Source organism: Lytechinus variegatus, chromosome 2 (assembly GCF_018143015.1).
Source record: "Lytechinus variegatus isolate NC3 chromosome 2, Lvar_3.0, whole genome shotgun sequence".
Lineage (NCBI taxonomy): Eukaryota > Metazoa > Echinodermata > Echinoidea > Temnopleuroida > Toxopneustidae > Lytechinus > Lytechinus variegatus.
The window spans coordinates 24,515,808-24,538,428 of record NC_054741.1 but is presented as its reverse complement, the minus strand read 5'-3'; the positions used below and the strand labels follow the sequence as shown (position 1 = coordinate 24,538,428).

The 22,621-nt window shown below is 38.1% G+C and overlaps 1 protein-coding gene across 1 annotated transcript; it reads left to right on the top strand.

Moving 5' to 3' along the window:
- Window positions 1–11: 11 nt before the first annotated feature.
- On the top strand, window positions 12–22,256 carry LOC121407652 (RNA-binding protein NOB1-like). Its single transcript, XM_041598826.1, has 8 exons — window positions 12–107; window positions 14,076–14,208; window positions 17,130–17,263; window positions 17,856–17,930; window positions 18,659–19,234; window positions 19,735–19,832; window positions 20,497–20,638; window positions 21,421–22,256. Exons 1-8 carry the CDS (start codon window positions 39–41, stop codon window positions 21,694–21,696), a joined length of 1,503 nt encoding a protein of 500 aa, XP_041454760.1. The 5' UTR covers window positions 12–38; the 3' UTR covers window positions 21,697–22,256.
- Window positions 22,257–22,621: the final 365 nt, after the last annotated feature.

Below are 22,621 nucleotides of genomic sequence, written 5' to 3'. Positions count from 1 at the left end.
ACATTACATTTTTAAAAGTCGCACACAAATTGAGAAAGATGGCGAAATTGAAAGCGGAACATGTGGTTGTTGATGCCGTGGCTTTTTTCAAGAATGTGCAGTTGCAAGTAAGGTCATTTTAATGTTTTCAAACTAGAGTTAAAGATGTACTAATTAAAGTGAAGAAAGAGCTGTCAAGGTTTGACTAACAATCGATCTGAGACGAAGTGAAAAAAAATGATCGATTGAAAACATGTCATGAATTTGGTCATGTGGGACTAAAATTAGAGATAGCCTGAAGGCTTGAGTTGAGGTAGACCAAAAGCTTTCGGTCTCTGTTTTGTGGTTGTTCAGCTGAACTTCGTTGGCTTCACTCACCAAATACAGAGACCGAAGTTCTAGCGCGATCTGTACAGGGGACTCAATGGCCATATGTTTATCACCCATGGGCAGTAGAGGCGCACGGCCAATATTGGAGACTGTCTCCCATGAGAGAGATTATCTTCAATATCAGAGACTTTCATAAAGAATTTTGGTATCCAATTTCAGAGACAGTCTCCAGTTTTGGAGACCAATTTTCTTTGTTTACATTTGCTTAAAAAGGATTACCTTGGCGGCAAATAAAAATGTGATAGGCAGATTCCTCATGAAATATTACCCCTTTTCACCGTCTACTTTAAAAATTCACCATCTACCTTTGTTTTTATAAGGATTTTTGTTGTCATCCACACACAAAACAAATGGGCTTCTGACCTCGGTGGGACAAAAGTTTGGGTGGAAAAAAATCATACTTTTGTTGGTGTTGTTTCTTTTGTTCTTTCGCAAAGCAAGTCTCCAGTATGGGAGATTGTCTCCCTTATTGGAGAGAGTCTCCCATATTGGCCGTGCGCCTCTACTGATGGGTTCATATCGTCTCGCGAGCGAAGGATTATCAGTCATACGCACGCGACACACCACTACACTTCGAAAATACAGTGGGCTTTTGCCCACATAAAATATTATGTATAAATAAATATTCCACATCCTGCTATGACACTTACCGAATCATTTAGATCCTTCCGTGACTTCTCCTTGAAGTTTCTTTCTAAAAATATGTATATTTTCTTGATCTTTAGTGAAGATTTTACGGAGATAGAAATCAGTCAGCGTTGATATCAATTTTCTCCTGAAGAGGGCGCGCGATTTATATTCATATCAAAGACACGACAAGGGAAAGAATAGGCACCTACACTATTTTACACGCATATCGACGCAAGGCATTACGCAAAGTCCGTGAAGTGTCCAATCTTTTCATTGTATAGACTTTGGTATACCGTATACGTATTATTGACGTTTGTCAAAGCTTCTACTGCTGGTTTCTTTCCAGGCACGTATATTATTTTCATTTTTTTTTTATCAGTCATCTTTTTAAATTAATGCAAATGAGTGTTATCATCACCAATAATAATCATTAATTATGTTTTTTGAAGGCATTTCATTAATGTTGTAACCCGCACCCGTTGCGGTACGGGTTAACCTGCCGGTATGCCTCCGATCGCGGGTTGCGGGCCGGGCCGAGTTCATTCTCCAACCCGCAGACCGTTATGCGAAAAAAAGGGAGAATAAAAGACGCATAATAAAAACATTCACAGTGAAAATTGAGTTAAGATCATGTGCTTCTTACGTGGCAGATTCTTTTAGAGACGTAGATATTTCCTTTTAAAAATGCCGGCGTATTTTTGTCTTGTGAATAGTGAACAGGACTGAGTCTGAGACAGTTCAACATGATAAATACATCGAGTTGCTCTCTTTCAAAGGCGCTAGCCAGTGCGTGCATGCAGCGCAGTCAAAAGCAACCGCATGGGCCAATGAAACTCGATGTTGAGTTTCCCGTCCCATTTTTTCCAGCTCATGAGGAACCGATTTCATTATTCATTATTTTTCAGAAGATGAAAGTTTGACCTTTTGTAACCTATTAACGCACTTTATTCCGTGGAACTTGAAGCCAGGGAAAAATTAATCATTTTTTGGGGGGGGGCTCCATTTTCATTTTTTTTTGCAATATTTCAGGGGCTCTTTTCAAATGCTACGTTTTTGTATTTTGAGGAATACCTGTTCACTTATTAAATTATTACTTGTTTAATATTGTATGATTTTTAAAGTTTTTTTCATGCCTAGAATCTTGGATGTGGGTGTGTTTGTGTGGGTGAGACTGTGAGTTGAACTTGATATAAATGAATTTAATATCGAATTTTTACTCCATCTAATTCCAGTACTTGGCCATGTAATAAAGGCCCACATACGCTTACTTTTCCTGAAGTTCTTTGAAAACGCAGATCTCCACGAAAATTGTATTTCTCTATGGGGGAGTCTAAATTTGGTGAGAATGAACTCATTAATAACTTAAATATACATGACAATGAAGAAATCATCAAACTTCATTGGCAGTTTTGAAAAATATACCCGAAATATAAACTCTGTCTGAAGCAGAAAATCACCATCATTGAGGCCTTTACAGAGCGAATTGTCCCCCAGAGCTCTGGCAGAGAGACAGAGCTCAGACTAGCTAGCACAAGCGCCAATGCGTACGTGGGTGAGTCTCCCGTCGGCCTTGTAACAGATTGAGCTTTGATGATTTTTTTGTCTGATATTTAACTCATCCCCTGGAAAAATAAAACAAATGATTTTTAAGTAATAATTAGCAAATAAGATAAGTTATTTTGGATGAGTACTAGGCCGTATGATAACTCACCAACGCGAGGTTACTAGTAGCTCAACCATACCTCGAGCGATGTTCGTGCAGGCTCCACCACTTCTACGGTTGTTGAGTGGAGCCTGCACGAACATCCCTCGAGGTATGGTTGAGCATGCAGCGTCATTCCATTCACAAAAAAAGAAAGAAAAGATTTGCAGGTATTTACAAGATATACAAGTAATTGTCTTACTGAAAAGCTTATATTAATGTTTTAAATCAGTTTTGAATCTAGGTATGAAAAAAGATATCCAAATAGTTTATTTTCAGAATTTGATTTTCAAACGCGGGCCAAATTTCATAACGCGGGCAACGGGAAACTGAACATCGAGTTTTAGCGGCCATATTATCGAATGAAATACAAAAACAGAAGGAAATAATATAGAGATAAACGAGAAGAAAAAATTGACTGTATCATTATCCAGGTATTTATTGCAATTTTGATTACTTTATAGACGAGGTCCCATAGAATTGAATATTGTAATTATGATTGTTGTGAGTCGCAGTGTCGACCGACCTGGACTGAAAAACAACATTGCCGTCTGCCGATCCTTGCTGGGCAGCCTGGGCTAGCTAGCGCGCTGAGCTGCGGCTCGCTAGCTGGATCCGAGGCGTTAATTGCGTAATGCTTTCAATTTCGAGATCAGAGCGGACCCATTTCGTGGTACAAAGTCACCCAAAAAACATTTTCTCTCCGAAATAAAAGGCGAATTTGCAAATTGTAAGTAAATTCACTCTAGGCTAGGTAGTAGTAGACATATATTTTCCTGATTTGAGCCTGTATAGTGTGGGGATTGCAGAAATAATGTTTTTCATTTTTCAAAGATAAATTGACTTGCGGGTTAAAACCCGACGGGTCAGCGGGTCCCGCTGGCAAATTATTGGATTATACGGGACGGTACGGTTCGGGTTTTCACTTGCGGGTTACAACATTACATTTCATTAATTGGTGCCAATAATTAGTAAATTAATCATGAGGATTGCGCATTCAAAGAATTTAGATACAGTTATAAAATTACCGAGGAGCTGAATCAAGATTGTGAAATTGTGAATTTGCGTGACAGCCGAGGTAAGTCACTGTTTTTGTTCCTTTTACTTACTTACTTTACTTTAAGTCCTCGATGCTGTAGGCTTGAGTTGAGTGCCTGTTCATCGATCGGAGTATCTCCTCTGGTGGTAGTACAGTATCCATTGTATTAAAACAAAATATATATACCGGTACTTGACGAGAAAGGACTGACAGAAGTGTGTACATGTATGCTAGAAACCGTGGAAAAACAAAGACAATACTGCCTACACTGGCTTATAGAGCAAATCATAATTCCTTGACCAGTGCCTATCTAGACGAATTTTGAAGGAGTTGACTGAAGAGGCTGAAATAACACTGTCAGGAAGACTATTCCACACATCTACAACCCTGTTACTGAAAAAGTACTTTCTAATATCAAGCCTAGAAAATTTCTTCTCCAACTTCAACCTATGACCTCTAGACCTCCTCTGTGACTTAGTGAAAGGGTTGTGTTGTGTGTAATATATTCCAGTCATGTACTTGTAGACATCAATCATGTCACCTCTCCTTCGCCTATGAGCAAGACTCGGTAATTTTAGTTTCATGAGACGTTCCATATAAGACAGATTTCTAAAACCTGGAATCATTTTTGTGGCTCGCCTCTGTACACTTTCTAACATTCTTTGTTCACTCAATTTATATGGTGACCATGCAGCTTGTCCATACTCTAATAGGGGTCTGATAAGACCTTTAAACAAATATGACATTGTAACTGCATCCAGATGAACAAAAGATCTTCTAATGATTCCTAGGACTCTGTTTCCCTTTAATGCTGCTTGTGACACTTGGTCTTTAAAAGACAGCTTTGAGTCAATTAATATCCCTAGGTCTTTTTCAGCTTGTACCTCCTTAAGAGTAATTAGATTAGACTCTCCTTTCATGTAATACTGGGTCTGCTCTTCTGTACTGTTTTTTCCTAGCTTTAAGACGGTGCATTTATCCGGATGGAATCGTAGCTGCCATTTTTTAGCCCATTCTTCTAAAAGGGAGATATCTTTTTGGAGTTGTTTGACACCGACAGCACTATCAGAACGTACATACATCTTTGTATCATCCGCAAACATTACAATATTAGACTTAACAACACTTGGCAGATCATTTACAAAAACCAAAAAGAGGGTCGGACCCAACACACTACCTTGCGGTACGCCGCTCAGTACTTCTCCCCAAGATGACGATTTTCCACCAACAACTACACGCTGCCGTCTTCCCGTTAAAAAAGACATAAGCCATTCATGGAGTTTACCACAGATACCAAAGGATTTCAACTTAAGAAGGAGACGCCGATGAGGCACCGTGTCAAACGCTTTCATGAGGTCCATGTATATGGCATCAATTGTACCACCCTCATCTAGTACCTGTGTCCACTCATCAAGCACCTCCAAAAGATTAGTGACAGTTGATCTACCATCAACAAAGCCATGTTGACACATAGAAATTAAATCATTCTCTACCAAATATACACACAATTTATCACGGATTAACTTCTCCATAATTTTACAAACAATGCTAGTTAGACTCACTGGTCTATAGTTTTTACAATCAGCCTTACTACCTTTCTTGAAAATAGGTGAAATATTAGCAGACTTCCAATCCAAGGGTAACAAACCACAATTCATACTCTTGTTAAACAGTAAGGACAACGGCAGCGCCAATACATCAGCCAACTCTCTCAATGGAAAAGGATGAAGACCATCAGGTCCTGGAGATTTATTAGTCTTCAAATTTGACAACAACTTAAAAACATCACCTGAAGTTATTTCAACATCACCAAGAGGGGAATCATAATGCATTTCCTGTGAGAGGGGAGGAATATCATGAACATTCTCCTTTGTGAAAACAGACAAAAAAAAGGCCTGCAAAATCTCTGCCTTGTCCTGGTCAGAAGAGGTCACACCTCCATCCTCCTTTGTAAGGTTTGCTACATTTTCGCGAGTTGTTGTCTTCGATTTGACATACGACCAAAAACCTTTTGCATTTCGTTTGACACCTGAAGCAATTGAGCGCTCAAAGTCACTAGCAGCTATCCGACAATGCCACCTCGCCTGATTACTCGCCCTCTTATAGCATTCTTCCTGTTTTTTGAGCTCTGAGGGAGTATATTTTCCATAACTTTTCTGACTATGCATGTTGCGCCACTTTCTGAACTGCCTGTGTTTCTCCCGAACAAGTTCAAGTGTTTTTCCTTTGACCCATGACTTATTTCGTGTATGTTCTCTATATTTTTTCTTAGGTATGTAGCGATCAAATATATCAAGCAACGTTTTCTTGAAAAAGATCCATGAGTCCTCCATTGACTTTACAGAGAATTCATCAGCCCATTCGATATCAACTAACTTATCATGCATGGCATCATAGTCTCCTTTACCATATACCAGTGACCAGTCGTTCTCGATCATCGAGCCTCGAACGGCCGCCAACTTTCAAGTTAAAAATCAGTGTACAATGGTCACTCTTACCAAGACCTGCTGAGGTAACAATACTCGAGATAGCACTCTCATTTAGAGTAAAGACAAGATCTAAAACATTTGAACGCTGACCTTCACGGTGGCGTGTAGGCTTAACCTGGTGCTGAAACAGAAATGCATCTTTACTACAGTCCAAAAACTTATGAGCAGGGTGCTCTTCACCAGATGAACATGACTCTAGCTCCCAGTTAATTTCTGGGAAATTAAAGTCCCCAAATAACAAAACTTCCTGAAATTTGCTTTGTCCTATTTCCTGAAGTAACAGACATAATTCAGCATTGATTTCATCACTTGCATTAGGGCTTCTATACACAAGACCAACTAAAAGAGAACCGCCATCTTTCAGTCCCACACAAGCAAACACTGCTTCCTTAAAAGCAAGATGAGAAAAACCTACATATACCTCTGCTTTGAGGTCTTTAGAAATATACAAACAAACACCACGACCAGCGTCATGAAGATTATGAAAAACATCAAAACCATCCAGCTTAACTTCAGCTGGGTCAACACTATAACGCAAATTTTTAGGTTTGACTTCACTTAAACCAATAACATGAGGATGATGCAATGAAATGAAAGTTTCTAACTCGTGTCTCTTATTTAACAATGAATCTACATTAGTATATACACATCTTACTTGACCTACACCTAAGGACGAGCACCTATTAGAGGAAAATCCTCGTTGCTCGCTAGATTTGGATTAACTTCATTTTTCTCCGTTTTTTGGCAATTGATGCCAAGAGGGAATATAAATTTGCACTCTGGTCACTATGATGTTCGAAATTTTTATTCATTAAAGGGGAAGTTCACCCTGAAGAAAACTTTGTTGTAAAAATAGCAGAAAAATTATTGAAAAATATTGGTGAAGGTTTTAGGAAAATCCGTTAAAGAGTAAGAAAGTTATTAGAGTTCAAAGTTTTGGATTTGTGACGTCATAAACGAGCAGCTGCCCAATGTGTTATGTAATATAAAATGCATGAATTTCGAATTCTGTATGGTTCCTGATGACTTAATTTTGTTTTCTATTCATGATCGGGTGTGAAGTAATTTGTCTATTGATATACAAAAGGTACCGTGAAAACCATTTTCAATTTTCTGAGAAAATGACATTTCATTGATTATTTACCATTCGCTATGTAGGAATGCTGCTCGCATATGACGTCACAAATCAAATAATTGAAATTCTAATTACTTTTTAATTATTTGATGAATTTTTCTCAAACCTTCGGCAATATTTTTTATTATTTTTTCTGCTATTTTTACAATAAACTTTTTGTCAGGGTGAACTTCCCCTTTAAAGACAAAAATTGAAAAGCCCCGACGGGGGGGGATTTTGCATTGCAAGTCCCCTAATGGTGGCTGCACGATAGCGAGCCGTCTGTGTACGAGGAGAAATAAAAAAAAAAGTATTAAAAAACTCCTCGAAACAGACGGCTGCCAGTTGTCTAGAGTTGAGGTAGACAGGAATAACCGTCGTTTCTGGGGATTTATTCAACAATTTCTGACATTTTACTGTAATCCCCATTTACCGACGGTAAAGTGTCCGTGTGGGCTCCCATTCGTTATAACACCAGCACCTTTGTCCGACCAGAGTCCAAACTTTGGTGTAATATTTCACATCGAAGTTACAATCTAAGGACAGTAGAGGCGCATGGCCAATATTGGAGACTGTCTCCAATGTGGGAGATTATCTCCAATATCAGAGACTTTTGTGAAGAATTTGGGTATCCAATTTCAGAGACAGTCTCCAGTTTTGGAGACCAATTTCCTTTGTTTACATTTGCGGCAAAAGGATTACCTTGGCGGCAAATAAAAATGTGATAAGCAGATTCCTCATGAAAAATTACCCCTTTTCACCGTCTACTTTAAACATTTACCGTCTACTTTTGTTTTGATGAGGATTTTTGTTGTCAATCACACACAAAACAAATGGGCTTCTGACCTCAGACAAAATTTGGGTGGAAAAAATCATGCTTTTGATGGTGTTGTTTCTTTTGTCCTTTTGCAAAGCAAGTCTCCAATGTGGGAGATTGTCTCCCCTATTGGAGAGAGTCTCCCATATTGGCCTTGCGCCTCTACTGAAGGATGTGAAAACTACACATGCAAAATATTTGATTCTTCAATTTTCAGATTATTTAAACGATGTAGATGAAAATGCATGAAAATGATACTTTACCGATGTTTAGTTGAGTACGACCCAGGAAAACAGGTCAAAATGGCAGCCAAACTATGAAATATTTACAAACGAACGGAGAGGGCGTCAACAATGTACGAATGTGATATCGATATTGCATTCCACCAGCACACCTACAAGGCAATAATACGATACGATACACTCACGAAGACAAACGATAATAGTTATAATCGCGATATATCGAGACATTAACGATAATGACGTCATTCAAGATGGCAACTTGCAAGATAAACCGTCAGGTCAGGAGAAAATGGCTTAGATGACAGATTTCTCAATCATCCAGTGGATTTTTTTTTTATCTCCGGTCCAAGGTATGCAATTACTTAAATTGTTTGTATTTCCCTGATAATGTATGTCATTATAATTTTCACTCAAAAAACAGTTTTAAATCGCAATCTATAAAACGCTAGTTCACTATACGTTGTCTGTAGCCACGGACACCGCAGCTTTTCAGTCTATGTATGGTAAGTGGAGCCAACGCAGTTCAGCGGAACAACCAAAATACAGAGACTGAAGCTTTTGGTCTAGAGTTGAGGTAGACAGCTGGCAGCCTAGCCGTCTGTTTCGAGGAGTTTTTTAACAATTTTTTTTTTAATTTCTCGTGCAGCCACTATTAGGGGACTTGCAATGCAAAATCCCCCCGTCGGGGCTTTTCAATTTTTGTCTTTAATGAATAAAAAATTTAAAAATTAACGCGACCAAAATGCAAATTAATATTCCCTCTTGGCATTAATTGGCAAAAAACTGGGAAAAATCAAGTTAAAAGGAACAAAAACAGTGACTTACCTCGGCTGTCGCGCAAATTCACTTCCCCGTTTTATCCGATCTTGACTTAAGTACATAAACATATGGCCATTGAGTCCCCTGTACGGATCGCGCTAGTCAGAACTTTGGTCTCTGTATTTGGTGAGTGAAGCCAACGGAGTTCAGCTGAACAACCAACATAATAGAGACCGAAGCTTTTGGTCAAGAGTTGAGGACTCCATCATCCATATCTGATATTTTTAATATTTTGACACATCTACAGACATGGAGCCTTGACACTCTTTCCGTAGACGCTGCAGCGAGACCTACACACCCGGATGGATTTCCTAGTTAGAAGGTGAAATCAGTGTGTAGGCATGGTAGGGGGGAATTTTACTTATCTAAAAATAAGTATGAACCTTTCATCTAATGTGTAAGGCCAAGTAAAATAAGAAAGTAGTTGATCGTCCTCGCGCGCATCACTTTTTGCCGCCGCATGAAAATTTTTGCTATTTACTATTTTCTAAAAAAAAAAAAAAAAAAAAAAATTGTGTTGTTTCTCGTCCGCGCCATCTTCCCTTTTTAATTGCAGCATCAATTTTCTTGTTATTAACTATTTTTATGGCTGCTGAATAACGAAAAAATTCACAAGATTACTCTGGGATCTCTCTCGCAACTTAAAAAACAATTGCAAAGTCCGATATCGCCGTAATTGCAAGAAAGAAAAAAATTCTGATTTGTTTTTTTTTGTTGGAATTTTGAAGATACCATCATAAATTAACGAGGAAATAAAGTTTGCAAACTCGGATAAGATCGCGGATTTCTTCATTTTTAGTGCATTTTCGGGGACCCCGCTTACTGAATCTGAACTAATCCGTCGCCTGCTCTGGAAATATGGCGCAGATAAATCAATTCTAATGACGTAATTTGTATTTCAGCGGGGTTTTTTGGTGAGTGATAGCGCCTGTACTTAGATGTGTGTTACGGTGATTGTGTGCTTGTGACTCTGTTGGGTGAACTGCATGTGTGCTAGGATGATGTGATTGACTGTGCTGGCGTGACATGTGAATTTGTGAAATGCATTGAATTTTCTGGCGAGTTTTCTAATGTCAGGAGGCAATGCATCGAATATTCAATGAGGGATTTAATATTCAATATCAATTTTAAAAATGAATAAAAATTGAGCAGTAGTATTCAACATTATGTAAATGAACAAGCACCCGAAAACTGCTATGTGAAACCATGCCCAGAGCTAAAAATGAGATTGGCTCTGGAAAATTGAACAAGACTCCATGACAATAAAAAAGACCCCCCCATGCATTTTTTTTACCCTTACATAAATTAAAATGTTTCAATTATTCACTTGACATGAACATTCTTTTGACAACAATACAGTACCAGTATACATCAGTAATAATACATCAATAGATTTTTATCGCACAATACATTTTCCATAGATTTCCAATCAATCATAGATATTTATACATATATAATACATTTCTAATCATTTATTATTAATATTGAGCATACATCGATCACATAATTCGAGCTTGACATGGCCTGACAATCATTTGAATAAAAAATAGCAAAAAAATAGTAAATAGTAAGGACCTCCCTCATCACTGATGTCAAAAATCGGACCGAGAAAATGCCTCCGTGTTCTTAAAAAAATAGTAAGATAGCAAATAGCAAGGACCTCCCTCATCACCGCTCTCAAAAAACCCGGACGATCAACTACTATCTTTTTTTACTTGGCCTAAAAGTTAAAGGGATAAAAATTATTTCACTATAAATGGTAAAAATGAGACGTTTGTTACCAGACTGATCTCCTGTAGATCCCTCGATCCGTTTGTCAACAAAGCAAAGACAATAGGCCTGACTCTTGAACCGCTTCATTATGACATACATTCGGTTAGCAATGCCGTTTTGAAGAACAGTTTATAAATAAAATTATTATTTCACTAATACCAAAATTTAATATGTGATTATAAATAATTAGTATATACTACTAATTATTTATAATTATTATCCCTGGGGTAGTGTGTCGTGTGCAATTCGCGTTCACCATTTTGGATTCGGCGGTGAATTTATACGTGTGGCCGGTGTGAGTTAGGGTGACCAGATTTCACAAAATGCAATAAGGACAATCAACAAAGCACGATGCACGAGTGGATCGACCGAGCCAGGTCTTAATTTAAAAATCAACAAAGAAGGATACACAAAGTTAGACTTGTAAAAATTATACAGTAAAGGGATGGATTGAGAGGAAAGAAAGTAACAAAATGAAGAAGAAAAAGAAAGAAAGTAAAATATAAGAAAAGAAGGATGGAAGAAAGAATAAACGAAAGAAAAAAAGTTAACATTCTTTGACATGAATAAAAAAAAGAAAGAAAAAGAAGGGAAGATAAATGAATGAAAGAAGAAATAAAGGAAAGAAGGGGAAAAAGGTAAGAAAAAAGAAAGGATGAAGGAAAGGAGAATGTTTCCGTCATTCTTTGAAAAAAACAAAGAATGAAAGAGGAAAAACAGGAAGGGAGGAAAGAAGTGAAAGAAAGAATAAAGGAATTAGAAGGGGAAAGAAGAAATGAAAGGATAAATGAGAGTGTGGAAAGAATGAAGGGAGGAGAGAATGAAAACTCCCTGGTTTTAATAATGACCAATTTACATTTGCATGAGTTCATATCAAATTATATAACATCTCTATCACAATGAATGTTGAGGGATTCAGAACATGAGTTATGATAAGGAGACATCGCTGAGCCAGCAGAGCCAGAAGCCCTGCAGTAGCATAAACAAATTGATGTCTTATTATTTTCTTATGTATACGTATATACTTTATTTTGTCTTACTATCATCCTCACCATGGCAGAAATTATATGGTCACGTCAAGTAGCCCCATGCAATTACTAAAAGTTTGGAAATTGTTCGAAGTTTAAATAATAGTCGACGATAACAACACTCGGAAAATAAAATTTTCTAAAATGGGCGCACCCAATTGGACCTCGCTTTCCTGCTCAACGAAAATTACGATGCGAAGCCAGCTGCAGATTGCGATTTCACCTCTGAAAAATCAAGCATAAACAGCACTCCCAGAACCACATTTGCGATCAGCGTTCTGAAAAGACGTTTGAAATCGCTGATTCTTTCTCCGCAATGGAAGCATAAACACACCCTATCTCACGTTCCTATGATGTGATGTAACTAACCTCGCACAACCAACTTGATTTGACATTAAATTTTTGAGAAGTTTGTAAACATTGCTTATTAACAGAAGAACTTTTGGCCGGAACGTGGTGTGTCCATGTAGAGTTACTGACTCTTTGTAATGATAATGAAACTTTTTTTGAAAGTCTGCTTAATTAGGAGGGGCCGCGGAGAATGGCATGACCAGGGGGGGGACTTTAGCCCCCGGTGGGGTCACTCAATATGACTTGGGGACCGCATGACCGTTACCAAAATCGCGGGAAAAGGGGTCAACTTCACGGAACGTCCGCGGACAGAACACTCCTCGAAGTAGTGAAAATAGGGGTGCTCACCGTCCTCGATCTGATGGAAATAGGGGTCAGCGAGGAAAAAGGGGAGAATGCTTACGGGAAGTAAAATCCGTCGCCGAGTCACCAGCCGCAGAGGGCGCGCGCATCATGCTCTGTATATACTCTACATTTATTTTTTAAAAAGAATTTGACTTTTCTTATTTTTCAAGAAAAATAAAGTTCTTTTGGATTATTGTATCAGTATGACATGGCTCTTGGTCATCTTTAAAGACTGAGCACTCTGACCCCTGTGTTGCAATTTCCTCTAACGAAGAATTGGTGTAAATGCCCTGTCCTTGAAATACAGTAAATAGGGGTAAATTTGCGAAATGGGCAAAAGTGTCCTTACAATCTTATAATTAGGGGTGTTTCAAGGTACCATTTTACCGCAATTTTGTCCTTGTTTTGCGTGAAAATAGGGGGGTAAATTTCACAAAATGTCCTTGAAATTGACTGCAATAGGGGGTCACTTGCATTTGTGGTAACGGTCATACGTGTCCCCCTCTGCGGCTGAGTGACCCCACCGGGCTTTAGCCTCCTATTTTTTTTCTAAACCGTGTACAAAAACTACCATCTTATTTTGATATTTTTGTGCATGTTCACCACCACTTTCAAAATTGTTTGAGGTCCCTTCTACATGAGACATTTTGAAGGAAAAAAAACAAGTAGGCCTACATTCAAGTAGTTTACATAAATGTTTAAAATATCAAATATTATCGAGGCTATTAGCTGGACCAACGGTCTTACATAACAAGGCTTTCATTTGTTAAAATGAGAAACAATGATCCAGAGCTTTCTGTGTATGGATTTTTTTTACATGTTATCTAGTCTAATAACAAACACAAACAAAGAGTGTTAAATATTAAAGAATGTCTAATGTAGCATGGGTCTTTCATAAAGCTGTTCGTAAAGTTACGAACAACTTTACACACGACTGGTCACTGGAACATGTTCTCAGGTCTTAACTCAATTACATAGGGATATCACATAGCACAAAAAAGGATCACCAGTCGTGCGTAAAGTTGTTTGTATCTTTCAAACAGCTTTATGAAACACCCACCAGGGCCATGAAACGGTTTTGGAAGGGGAGGGGGGACTGACCATTAAAAAAAATCACAATCAGATGGTAATTTGTATTTTTTTGTACGCTGTTTTGAAGATAAAAAATAGGGGGGTTGAACCCACCCCCCCCCCCCATCTCTCTAATAAAAAAATCTTAACATGACAAAGTCTTAGGTGAAGGTTTTTTTTAAATCAATCAAGTTACATGTCTATTTGAATTCAAGCCATATAAAAAAATGCTACCTTATTATTGGATCATGTTATCTAACCTTGAATTTTTTATTTTTTTTGGCAGGATGTAGCTGAAAATGTGCATACTTTACAGGCTGTGGTGAATGAGATTCGAGATAAGGCGACAAGACAGAGGTTGAGTGTACTTCCCTATGATATCAAGTTCAGGGAACCCTCATCAGAATGCATACAGATAGGTAATTATGTTTTTAAGAAATATTTCTTTCAATGTCCTTTGAAAGCAACAGGAGAAAAGTTCTTTTGTTATTTTTCAGCTATTACTGATAGAGTTGAGGCAGGAATAGTTCATTTTCATTTCATTGTCAAAGACAAACATGACATTTCTTGATTTTCATATCAAGGCAAAATTGTAACAATTTTTTTTAATGACTTATGTTTAGCTGAGGTAAAGTTCTTTGTTATTTTTCAGCTGTTACTGATAGTGTTCAGAAAGGAATATATCATTTTCATTTCATTGTCAAAGACAAAATTAAAATTTCTTGATTTTGATATCAGGCAAAGGCAAAATTTTAACAATTTTTTTAAAAATGACTTATGTTTAGCTGAGGTATTATTTAGTTGACTAAAAGTTGCACTTTGTGATGAGCAATTGTATTTTATTCCAAATCATAGGATTGTTTTGAGTGCTCTATTATACAATCAGGCATAATTTCAATCACTATATGCTATACAGTGCGTATCAAAAAAAAGTTTACACTTTGAAAAAATCCTGTAAAATTATACATTTGTAATTTCCTGAAGATTTTCCCACACTTTAACATTGGTACAGATCCATTTGAGCAAATGACGGTATAACTGTCGAAAAAAAATTCCGCTTGAGTGAGCACCACTCACTTTTGAAAAGTTAGTGAAAAATGATTTGCGCAGAACTTTGAAATAGTTATGCGGATAAAAGTAGACCTTAATCATGAAGAACATGTGGAATTTAGCTAGGAAAATTGATTTGAAGATATCTTTTACCTTTTTAAACTTGTTTCCTTGCCAAAAACACTTCGAAGAGTGCATTGCGCCCCATCCCACTTCCCCACACACCGAGGCCATCGTGACGATATTTGCTTTACACTGAGCTGTAATTTACATGAAATGGCTAAGGCTTAATTTTCATTTTGATAATCATTGTCAAGCTTGGGAAAAGTGTGGAGAAACAAGTATTAAATGAAAAATGAAATGTAAACCCACTTTTAATGATAAAAACTTAGTGAAAAAATGCTAGAGATGTCTGAAATAAACTTTTGTTCAGATTCAGTTATGTCCTAAGATCCAGCTGGCACAAAAAGGTTAAAGGTTATGCTTACTAAGTGTTGAAATGTCAATTTGGGCGGTAAAATTGTTACAAGATGCTTGAATGTATCCGTTTTATTTCAATTGACTAAAAGTGCAAGGGAAATGTATGAGAAATGTGTTGCAAAAGGGTAAGTTTGATTTCGCCCTTTCCACTTGACACAGCGTGAAAACGAGCATTTCTGCGAGCTTTACAAAAATGGACAGTGCTCACTCAAGTGTAACATTCTGTCAAAACTTTTACTTTCATTGGATAGATGAGACCCAGATCTAAGATTATATGTGAAAAAAATACCCACATGTTGTATATTTTTTAATTCCCAGGTCTTTTTCAAAGTGTAAACTTTTTTTTGATACGCACTGTAGAGTAATTCTTGATATTGTTGTGTTGATTCTACAAATTATTTTGTTTCCCTAGGAGGAGGAGCCGTGGTGTAGTGGTTCTGACTCTCGCCTTGTAAACAGAGGGTCGTGTGTTCGAATCCCACCGCGGTCTGGCGTCCTTTGGCAAGGCGTTAATCCACACTTTGCCACTCTCGACCCAGGTGCTAAATGGGTACCCGGTAGGATGTGAAAGTCATTGTAGCTTGTCCAGTATTGTGTGCGCCTCACAGGCGACTGACTGGAATACTCCCCAGGGAGTGGAGGATGTGCACACATTGTGTGCGGGAATGACTGATTGAATCCGATGACCGGGGTAATAATATATCTGTAAAGCGCTTAGAAACGTCGTTCCGATGGATTAAGCGCTATATAAAAGCGGATTATTATTATTATTATTATTAGGGCTGTTCCATAAAGATTTTTGTAAGTTAATAGGACTTAACTGAGTTTGCCCTGGACTGAAGACCCTTGTGCTATATGGGGTTTTCAAATTTTCCCTGTTTTAACATGATGGGAGTGCACTCTCTATGATTCTAATCAAATATTAACAAATAAACTGCATTCAAGTGCCCATGGACAAGGATTCTAATCGAAAAAGATTGATTCAATTTCAACAGGTGCTGATGTGAATACGTAGTCTGCAGATACAGACTCTGATTGAAAATTTGATCAGCAGTTGGGTCCTCACACTTGCACATATTAAGGCCACCGCACACCTTACGACCCGACTGGTCGCCTACTGGCTTGCGACTGAGTGAGGGGAGAGGTGACGTCACAGCGCTTGTCAGCTTCACAGTCGCAGACCGGTCAGAGACAAGTCGCAAGGAAAATCGGAAGGATTTGACATGTCGAATCCTTATGACTGGATCGCAAGCTCAATCCAACCTCCAGCCAATCAGACAGCAGAGTTGCATAATGCGTATTATGATAAACAACGCGCATACGCAGTATAAACGCAATTTCTCAGATGCTATGCCAAATAGCGCATGCGTGAGTCGCAGATCGGATCGCAAGGTGTGCGGTGTCGAGGCTTATGACTGCCTTGCGACTCATCTCCCCTCACCCAGTCGCAAACCAGTTGGCGAACAGTCGGGGCGTAAGGTGTGCGGTGGCCTTTAAACTTCTATTTCAGTCCAGAGCGTGAGAAAAATTTAGTTCACAAGGCATTATAGGCTTCACATTCAGACCCCTCAACTTGAGTGAATTATTGAGAATTTGAATCTGCACAAGAAAGATTTGCAGTCCTTGAATATGGTCATTTTCTCTGTCTCATTTGGAGCTTTTTAACTGACAAAAATAGGGAATAAAAACATTGTCAATTTGAATATCCACTGAAAGTTCTTTCAGGGCACTGAGGTTATTCCTTTTCAATTTTAAGCCGTAATACCTCAAATATGATAGTAAGCTTAGTTGCCCCATTTTTACTTTGCAGTGTCAGACTTTGCAAGAAAAACAGGAGATTACCAGAGTCTGTCTGCAGTAGATATCCGAGTGATTGCATTGGCTTATCAACTGACCAAGGAAATCATTGGAACTGATGGTCTTAAGAAACAACCTGAAACAAAGGTATGTCAAGCACATTGCAACTTCTTTTTATTTCTTGACAACTATTTCTTTGTTTGACCATGTAAGATTTCTAAATATGTGACCCTAAGGAAGCAAAGACATGAGTGTTCCTTGGATGTATTTTTGGTGGTGCTTGTTTCTTCATAAAGATTATATTATTTTACATTGAAGTTGATGTTGTTCAAAGTAATTTAAAGTTCATAAAGTAAATTCATATACTTATTTTTACATACTTAAAGCCTATGCCATTGACAACCTTGCAACAAAGTAATATACAACATAACATGGATGGAGCAGTTTAACAAGTATAAAAACAACACAGAGAGAGAAAGAAAAAAATTGTTTTATGGATTTTTTTTGGCAGCATTAAAGGTCAAAGGTTAAAAAAGGTGTACAGGCATACATGGGGGGGGGGGGGGGAGTGGGAGAGAAAATAATTACCCTCCCATTTGGCTTCCAGTATTGAAGACATAAAAGAAATGGGGGGGTGCATTGCATTACAAAATGCCCTTACATTGATTGCTACAGGACAATTTTACTAGACAGCTGAGCAATATAATCTGTATTTGTATATATCCATATCCTTCTCTAGATAACATATTCAGCAAGCAAAAAGCCTATTCAGAATGCAAAGGATATTGCAGGCTTCTATTACCCAACCAGTAAGGTAAGAACCATGCTTTTGTTGAAGATAACTTTAAAGAGTGCATGATCCTTGATAAAACTTATGGTATAATAACTTTTCTGCAAACTCAATCATAAAAATTTTAAGAGTAAGGTATGAATTTGTTTGTCAAATATTTGAGAGCAAATGATAGAATTTAAGTTATATTTGTCCAAAGCCACTTGTTCTCCCTTTTGATTTTACTATTCCAATGATGGTATGTTATTAAAGCCACTGATGGAATTTTCCAAGCAGCAACATGAGCAATAGCAAATTTTGGGAATTCCAAAAACTTTCCGTGGACACAGCGTTCTCGCCAGAAAAAAATTCACCCATGTCAGGGACTTGTGCTGCCACTCCTGGGGGGTGGGAGCGGAAGCGAGGAAGCGGAGCGCGGAAGCGACGGCTGCGTGGACATGAGATTCATGTTTGTATTGAACTAGTGTGTCCAACCGAATCAATTATGGGACAATGTGATGTCTGCAACATAATGATAATAATAGTGTGAATTTATATCACGCACAGTGACCAGGGCCCTGTAACTTATAGCTTAGCGATTAATAGGAATTTCAATTCAAGATCACCCTTACATGCACACGTTGCCCAGTAGACTGACAGGAACCAATCAGAATTGTTCTTTCAAATTAGCGATTACTTGGTAGCCTTTGTGTTATTGGCCATTTGTGGCAAATGATCTTACTTTTCTATATCGGTACGTACTCTCTCTTCAGAATGGACCCAAAGATTCCAACCTCCAAGAAAATGATGACCAGACCCCTGGAAGTCCAGAGGACAACTCGACGGCGGGAGACGTCAAGCTCGAGCTCAGCGATATCATTGGCAAAGATGAGGAGGGTGAGGATAAGATGGAAGAAGGGGAGGGAAAGGAAGATGAGAGGACTTGTGATGAAGTGATGGAGGGGGATAGGGAAGCAGGAAAAGACTTTGACAATGAAGGCGGAAGAAGGGAAGGTGAGGATAACCAAGAAGAAGAAAATAAAATGGAGAACATGATGGATATAAGAACAGATCAATACAAGGATGAGGATATCACAGAACCAAGTTTAGACCAGAAAACCTCAGTAGACGATGCAAGAGATGCTAACATTGGTGATGTGAACATTGATGAGGACGATGGGGAGGTCATCGAAGAGGACGACGTCGAAGAGGAGGATGAGGACAATGATGAAATGGGATGGATTACACCTCAGAATATCTCTCAGGTCAGAGAGCAGATGGGAGGGAGTGGAGAGACAAGCTTGGAAGGCATCAGAGTTGGCTGTATGACCACTGACTTTGCTATGCAGGTAGGTCCATTTCATGACTGCTACTTACGACACTTTTGCTGTTCAAATCTTATCAAGAATTTGAGTGTCTAGGGCAAAAGCTAATTTGTTTGTGCTGAAATTGTGTTTTAATCAGGGCCCCGTAACACTCAGGTAACGATTAATCGCCAAATGAATTGGCCTATCATGATCTTCGTTGCATGCACATTTTGCAGAGTAGACTGACTAGGAACCAATCAGAATTGTTCTTTCAATTTAGCGATTAATCACTAATCTTTCTGTTATGGTGCCTAGATTGGATAGAATGCACTGGGATCGGACAGTGTATGGGCTCATCATTTGGAACTTGTAAATTAACATAGCTTTAGCATGTACAAATAACAGAACAATTAAATTGGTCATAACAGAGGATACCTTCAACCTTGGCTTCATGTTTTGTTTTATATTCATACTCGTTGATTTATGCAAGGTTAACAATGTGTTGTAAAGTACCATTGATCTACCCTTCATTTCTTTTACAGAATGTTCTTATTCAGATTGGTATTCCCGTCATATCAGTCAATGGCATGTTCATCAAACATGCCAAGAGCTTTGTTCTACGATGTCACGACTGCTTCAAGTAAGTGTTCTGTGTGTGGAACCTATATCTGCTCTCGAGACAATGCCCTCCCCCTTCCATGGGAGTAATCTTATATTTCATGGGATCCTGTCAGTCACATGACCATGTTGTTATTGGCGATAGCAATGCATGATGAATGGAACTTCCAGCATCCTTATAGATATTTCAAGGTGTAATTGTGAACGATTTTAAAGTTGAGAGCTGTATTTATGCTCTTTATTAGCCAAATATTCATGGTCGACCAATGCTTGTTTTTGTGAAATTCACGTATTGATGATTTCAAAAAGTGTATCCTAATATGCATTCTCCTGTATAGGGCAAATATCCATGCTAGACAAAATATTGTGTTGTTTTTAATGTAAATCTGCCTATTGGATATAAATCATGAAGCATAAGAATAACTTGAACCACTGCAATTCCTTTCAGTAAAATGATAATGATAACATTCATAGTGATAACACTTGTCAGTTTGTTTGTTACTTTATAATTAAATGAACTGAAATGGTTTTGATCATGTTATCCTGTGTCCTGTCAGGCAGACATACACCAACTAGGGCAGTGGTGTATTACTGAATGACATCCCAATTGAAGTAATGGTAATCAACTGCAAGTAGAACTAAGATTTCGATTTGACATTTGACCTTTTGTTTTATCCTGGTTTCAGAGTGACCCATGACATGGGGAAGGTCTTCTGTCCAAAGTGCGGTAATAAGAGTCTGGATAAGGTTACCATGACGATAGATGAGGATGGCACTCGGCGGTATCACATGTCACGAAGGAGACCGGTCAACACCAGAGGCCTGAGGGTATGTATGATATCTTTGTTTCTAAAATATTGATAAAAACTTGTGCGATTCATTAAAGATAAAAGCATTTGATTCACAGAATTGTCCGATTGAATGGTTGAATTGTAGGAATTTTTCCTATCATAGTAGGATCTATAACAAAGTGGGAAGTCAGTTTTTATGAATAAAGGTAAAAAATCATGGTTGTAGATTCAAATAGATATAACCTAAATAGTGCTACCAATGTATATTAATGTTATGACATTGGGAGAGTTTATGTAAACATTCTCAAAGAATGTGTTTACAGGGCTCAGCACTTGCCGGAAACCCTCAGGTCAGTTGGGCATTTTTTATTCGACTTAGAACCACTTTCTATATTAGGGGAAATTTGGTGAGTTGGGTACCTAAGACAACTGCCTTGTAATGTTTGGCTTTAGTAAGGGTAGACATGGCTTTTTCTGTGGAAGATAATGTATCAATTTTCCCCAGTTTCTTATGCTTATCAAGTGTCGTGTGTAGGGAGTATTGTACCTTCACTGGGAACATCATATTTAGATGGGGAGAATTCATTTGAGTTTCTGTGTACAATCTTTCCACAATCTGCAGAGAAACTTTGTTAACGCTAACAGAGGCTCTGCTAAAAACGATCATGTCGCAGTGCTGCCTAATGTCACATCAATGCGGAAGATGTGACTTGGCTTACTGTTAGTGCCCCGTTGGGTCAACAACATCTCTTTGCAGCTGTTGCTGATTGTTCAATTTTTACATCTGTAATTATATATTTCCTTTGACCTTTGACACAGTATGCCCTCCCTAAACCTCAAGGCGGCAAGCATGCATCCAACCCAGTCCTCTACCCAGACCAGAGAATACCTCAGAACAGAGAGTCAAGGAGGGGCCAGAAGAAGACCAACGTCTTTGATCCGGACTACGACGCCATGAGCTCCCCGTTTGCGACGCACGACGTGACCAGCCGGTCGGCTCAGGTCGGGGTACGGCAGATCAGAGGTCAAGGGTCAGGGGGTCGGAGGAACCCCAATGAGAACAGACGACAGAGCAAGAAGGGAAAGAGAAGATGAAGTGATGTTTTGGAATGATCAGGGCCATGTAACACAAAGCTGAGCAATGTCAAATGATTGATTTTATGGTTGACTGTATTGATCAATAAGAACTATCAATTGTATTTGGACGTTGCGAGACGCTTGCAAACAATTGCAAGTCAATTTCAGGTCCCTAAATCATGCTTTATGTCTTGCAAGTAATTACAGCTTTGCGATTGATTGCCAATCTGCTTTTTAAAACAAGGAGTGTAATCTGATTTGCTACAACGTGCAATTGATGACAAATATTTTCCCATGAGACATGATTAAGCGGGTCTTGCAAGAAAATATCTGCAATCAATTGAAAATTTCTGATGCAAATTTGCAATTGATATATCAATATTAATTAGAGCAAATTGATCTTTACTGCTTAGAAGCAGACCAACAACAAAGTACAAATTTACCATTAGTTGACAGACCTTAATTGATTTTTGACCCCATGTTTGGACTTGCAATAGATTACAAGTATCGTGCAACACCCCATTAGCTCTTTATCACAGGTCTGGTATTTAAAGATTATGTTGTTCATTATTAGCAACCAATGATGTCAAAAAGCCTAGAAATTTATCATAGGATTGATTTTATGGTTGATTGCATTTATGCGATTCGTAAAGTCCACCGCAATACAAAACTTTTTTTTTTTTTTTTCATTAAGTTTTTATTGATCGATAAAATGATTACACAAATATCAAAATACAATCGAAATCAAACACAATAATAATTAAAAAAAAATAACATAATCATAATGAATCAAAACGAAGCAGTATTACATGGAATAAAGGAGCTCAGCTAGTAAACAAGTACATCTAATATACAAGCAGTTTCTTACACAAGTACAGTGTACATCAGAACACATATTTCCACTTCCTAAAGTGGAGTGCAAGAGTACCTTTCTTTTTGGCAA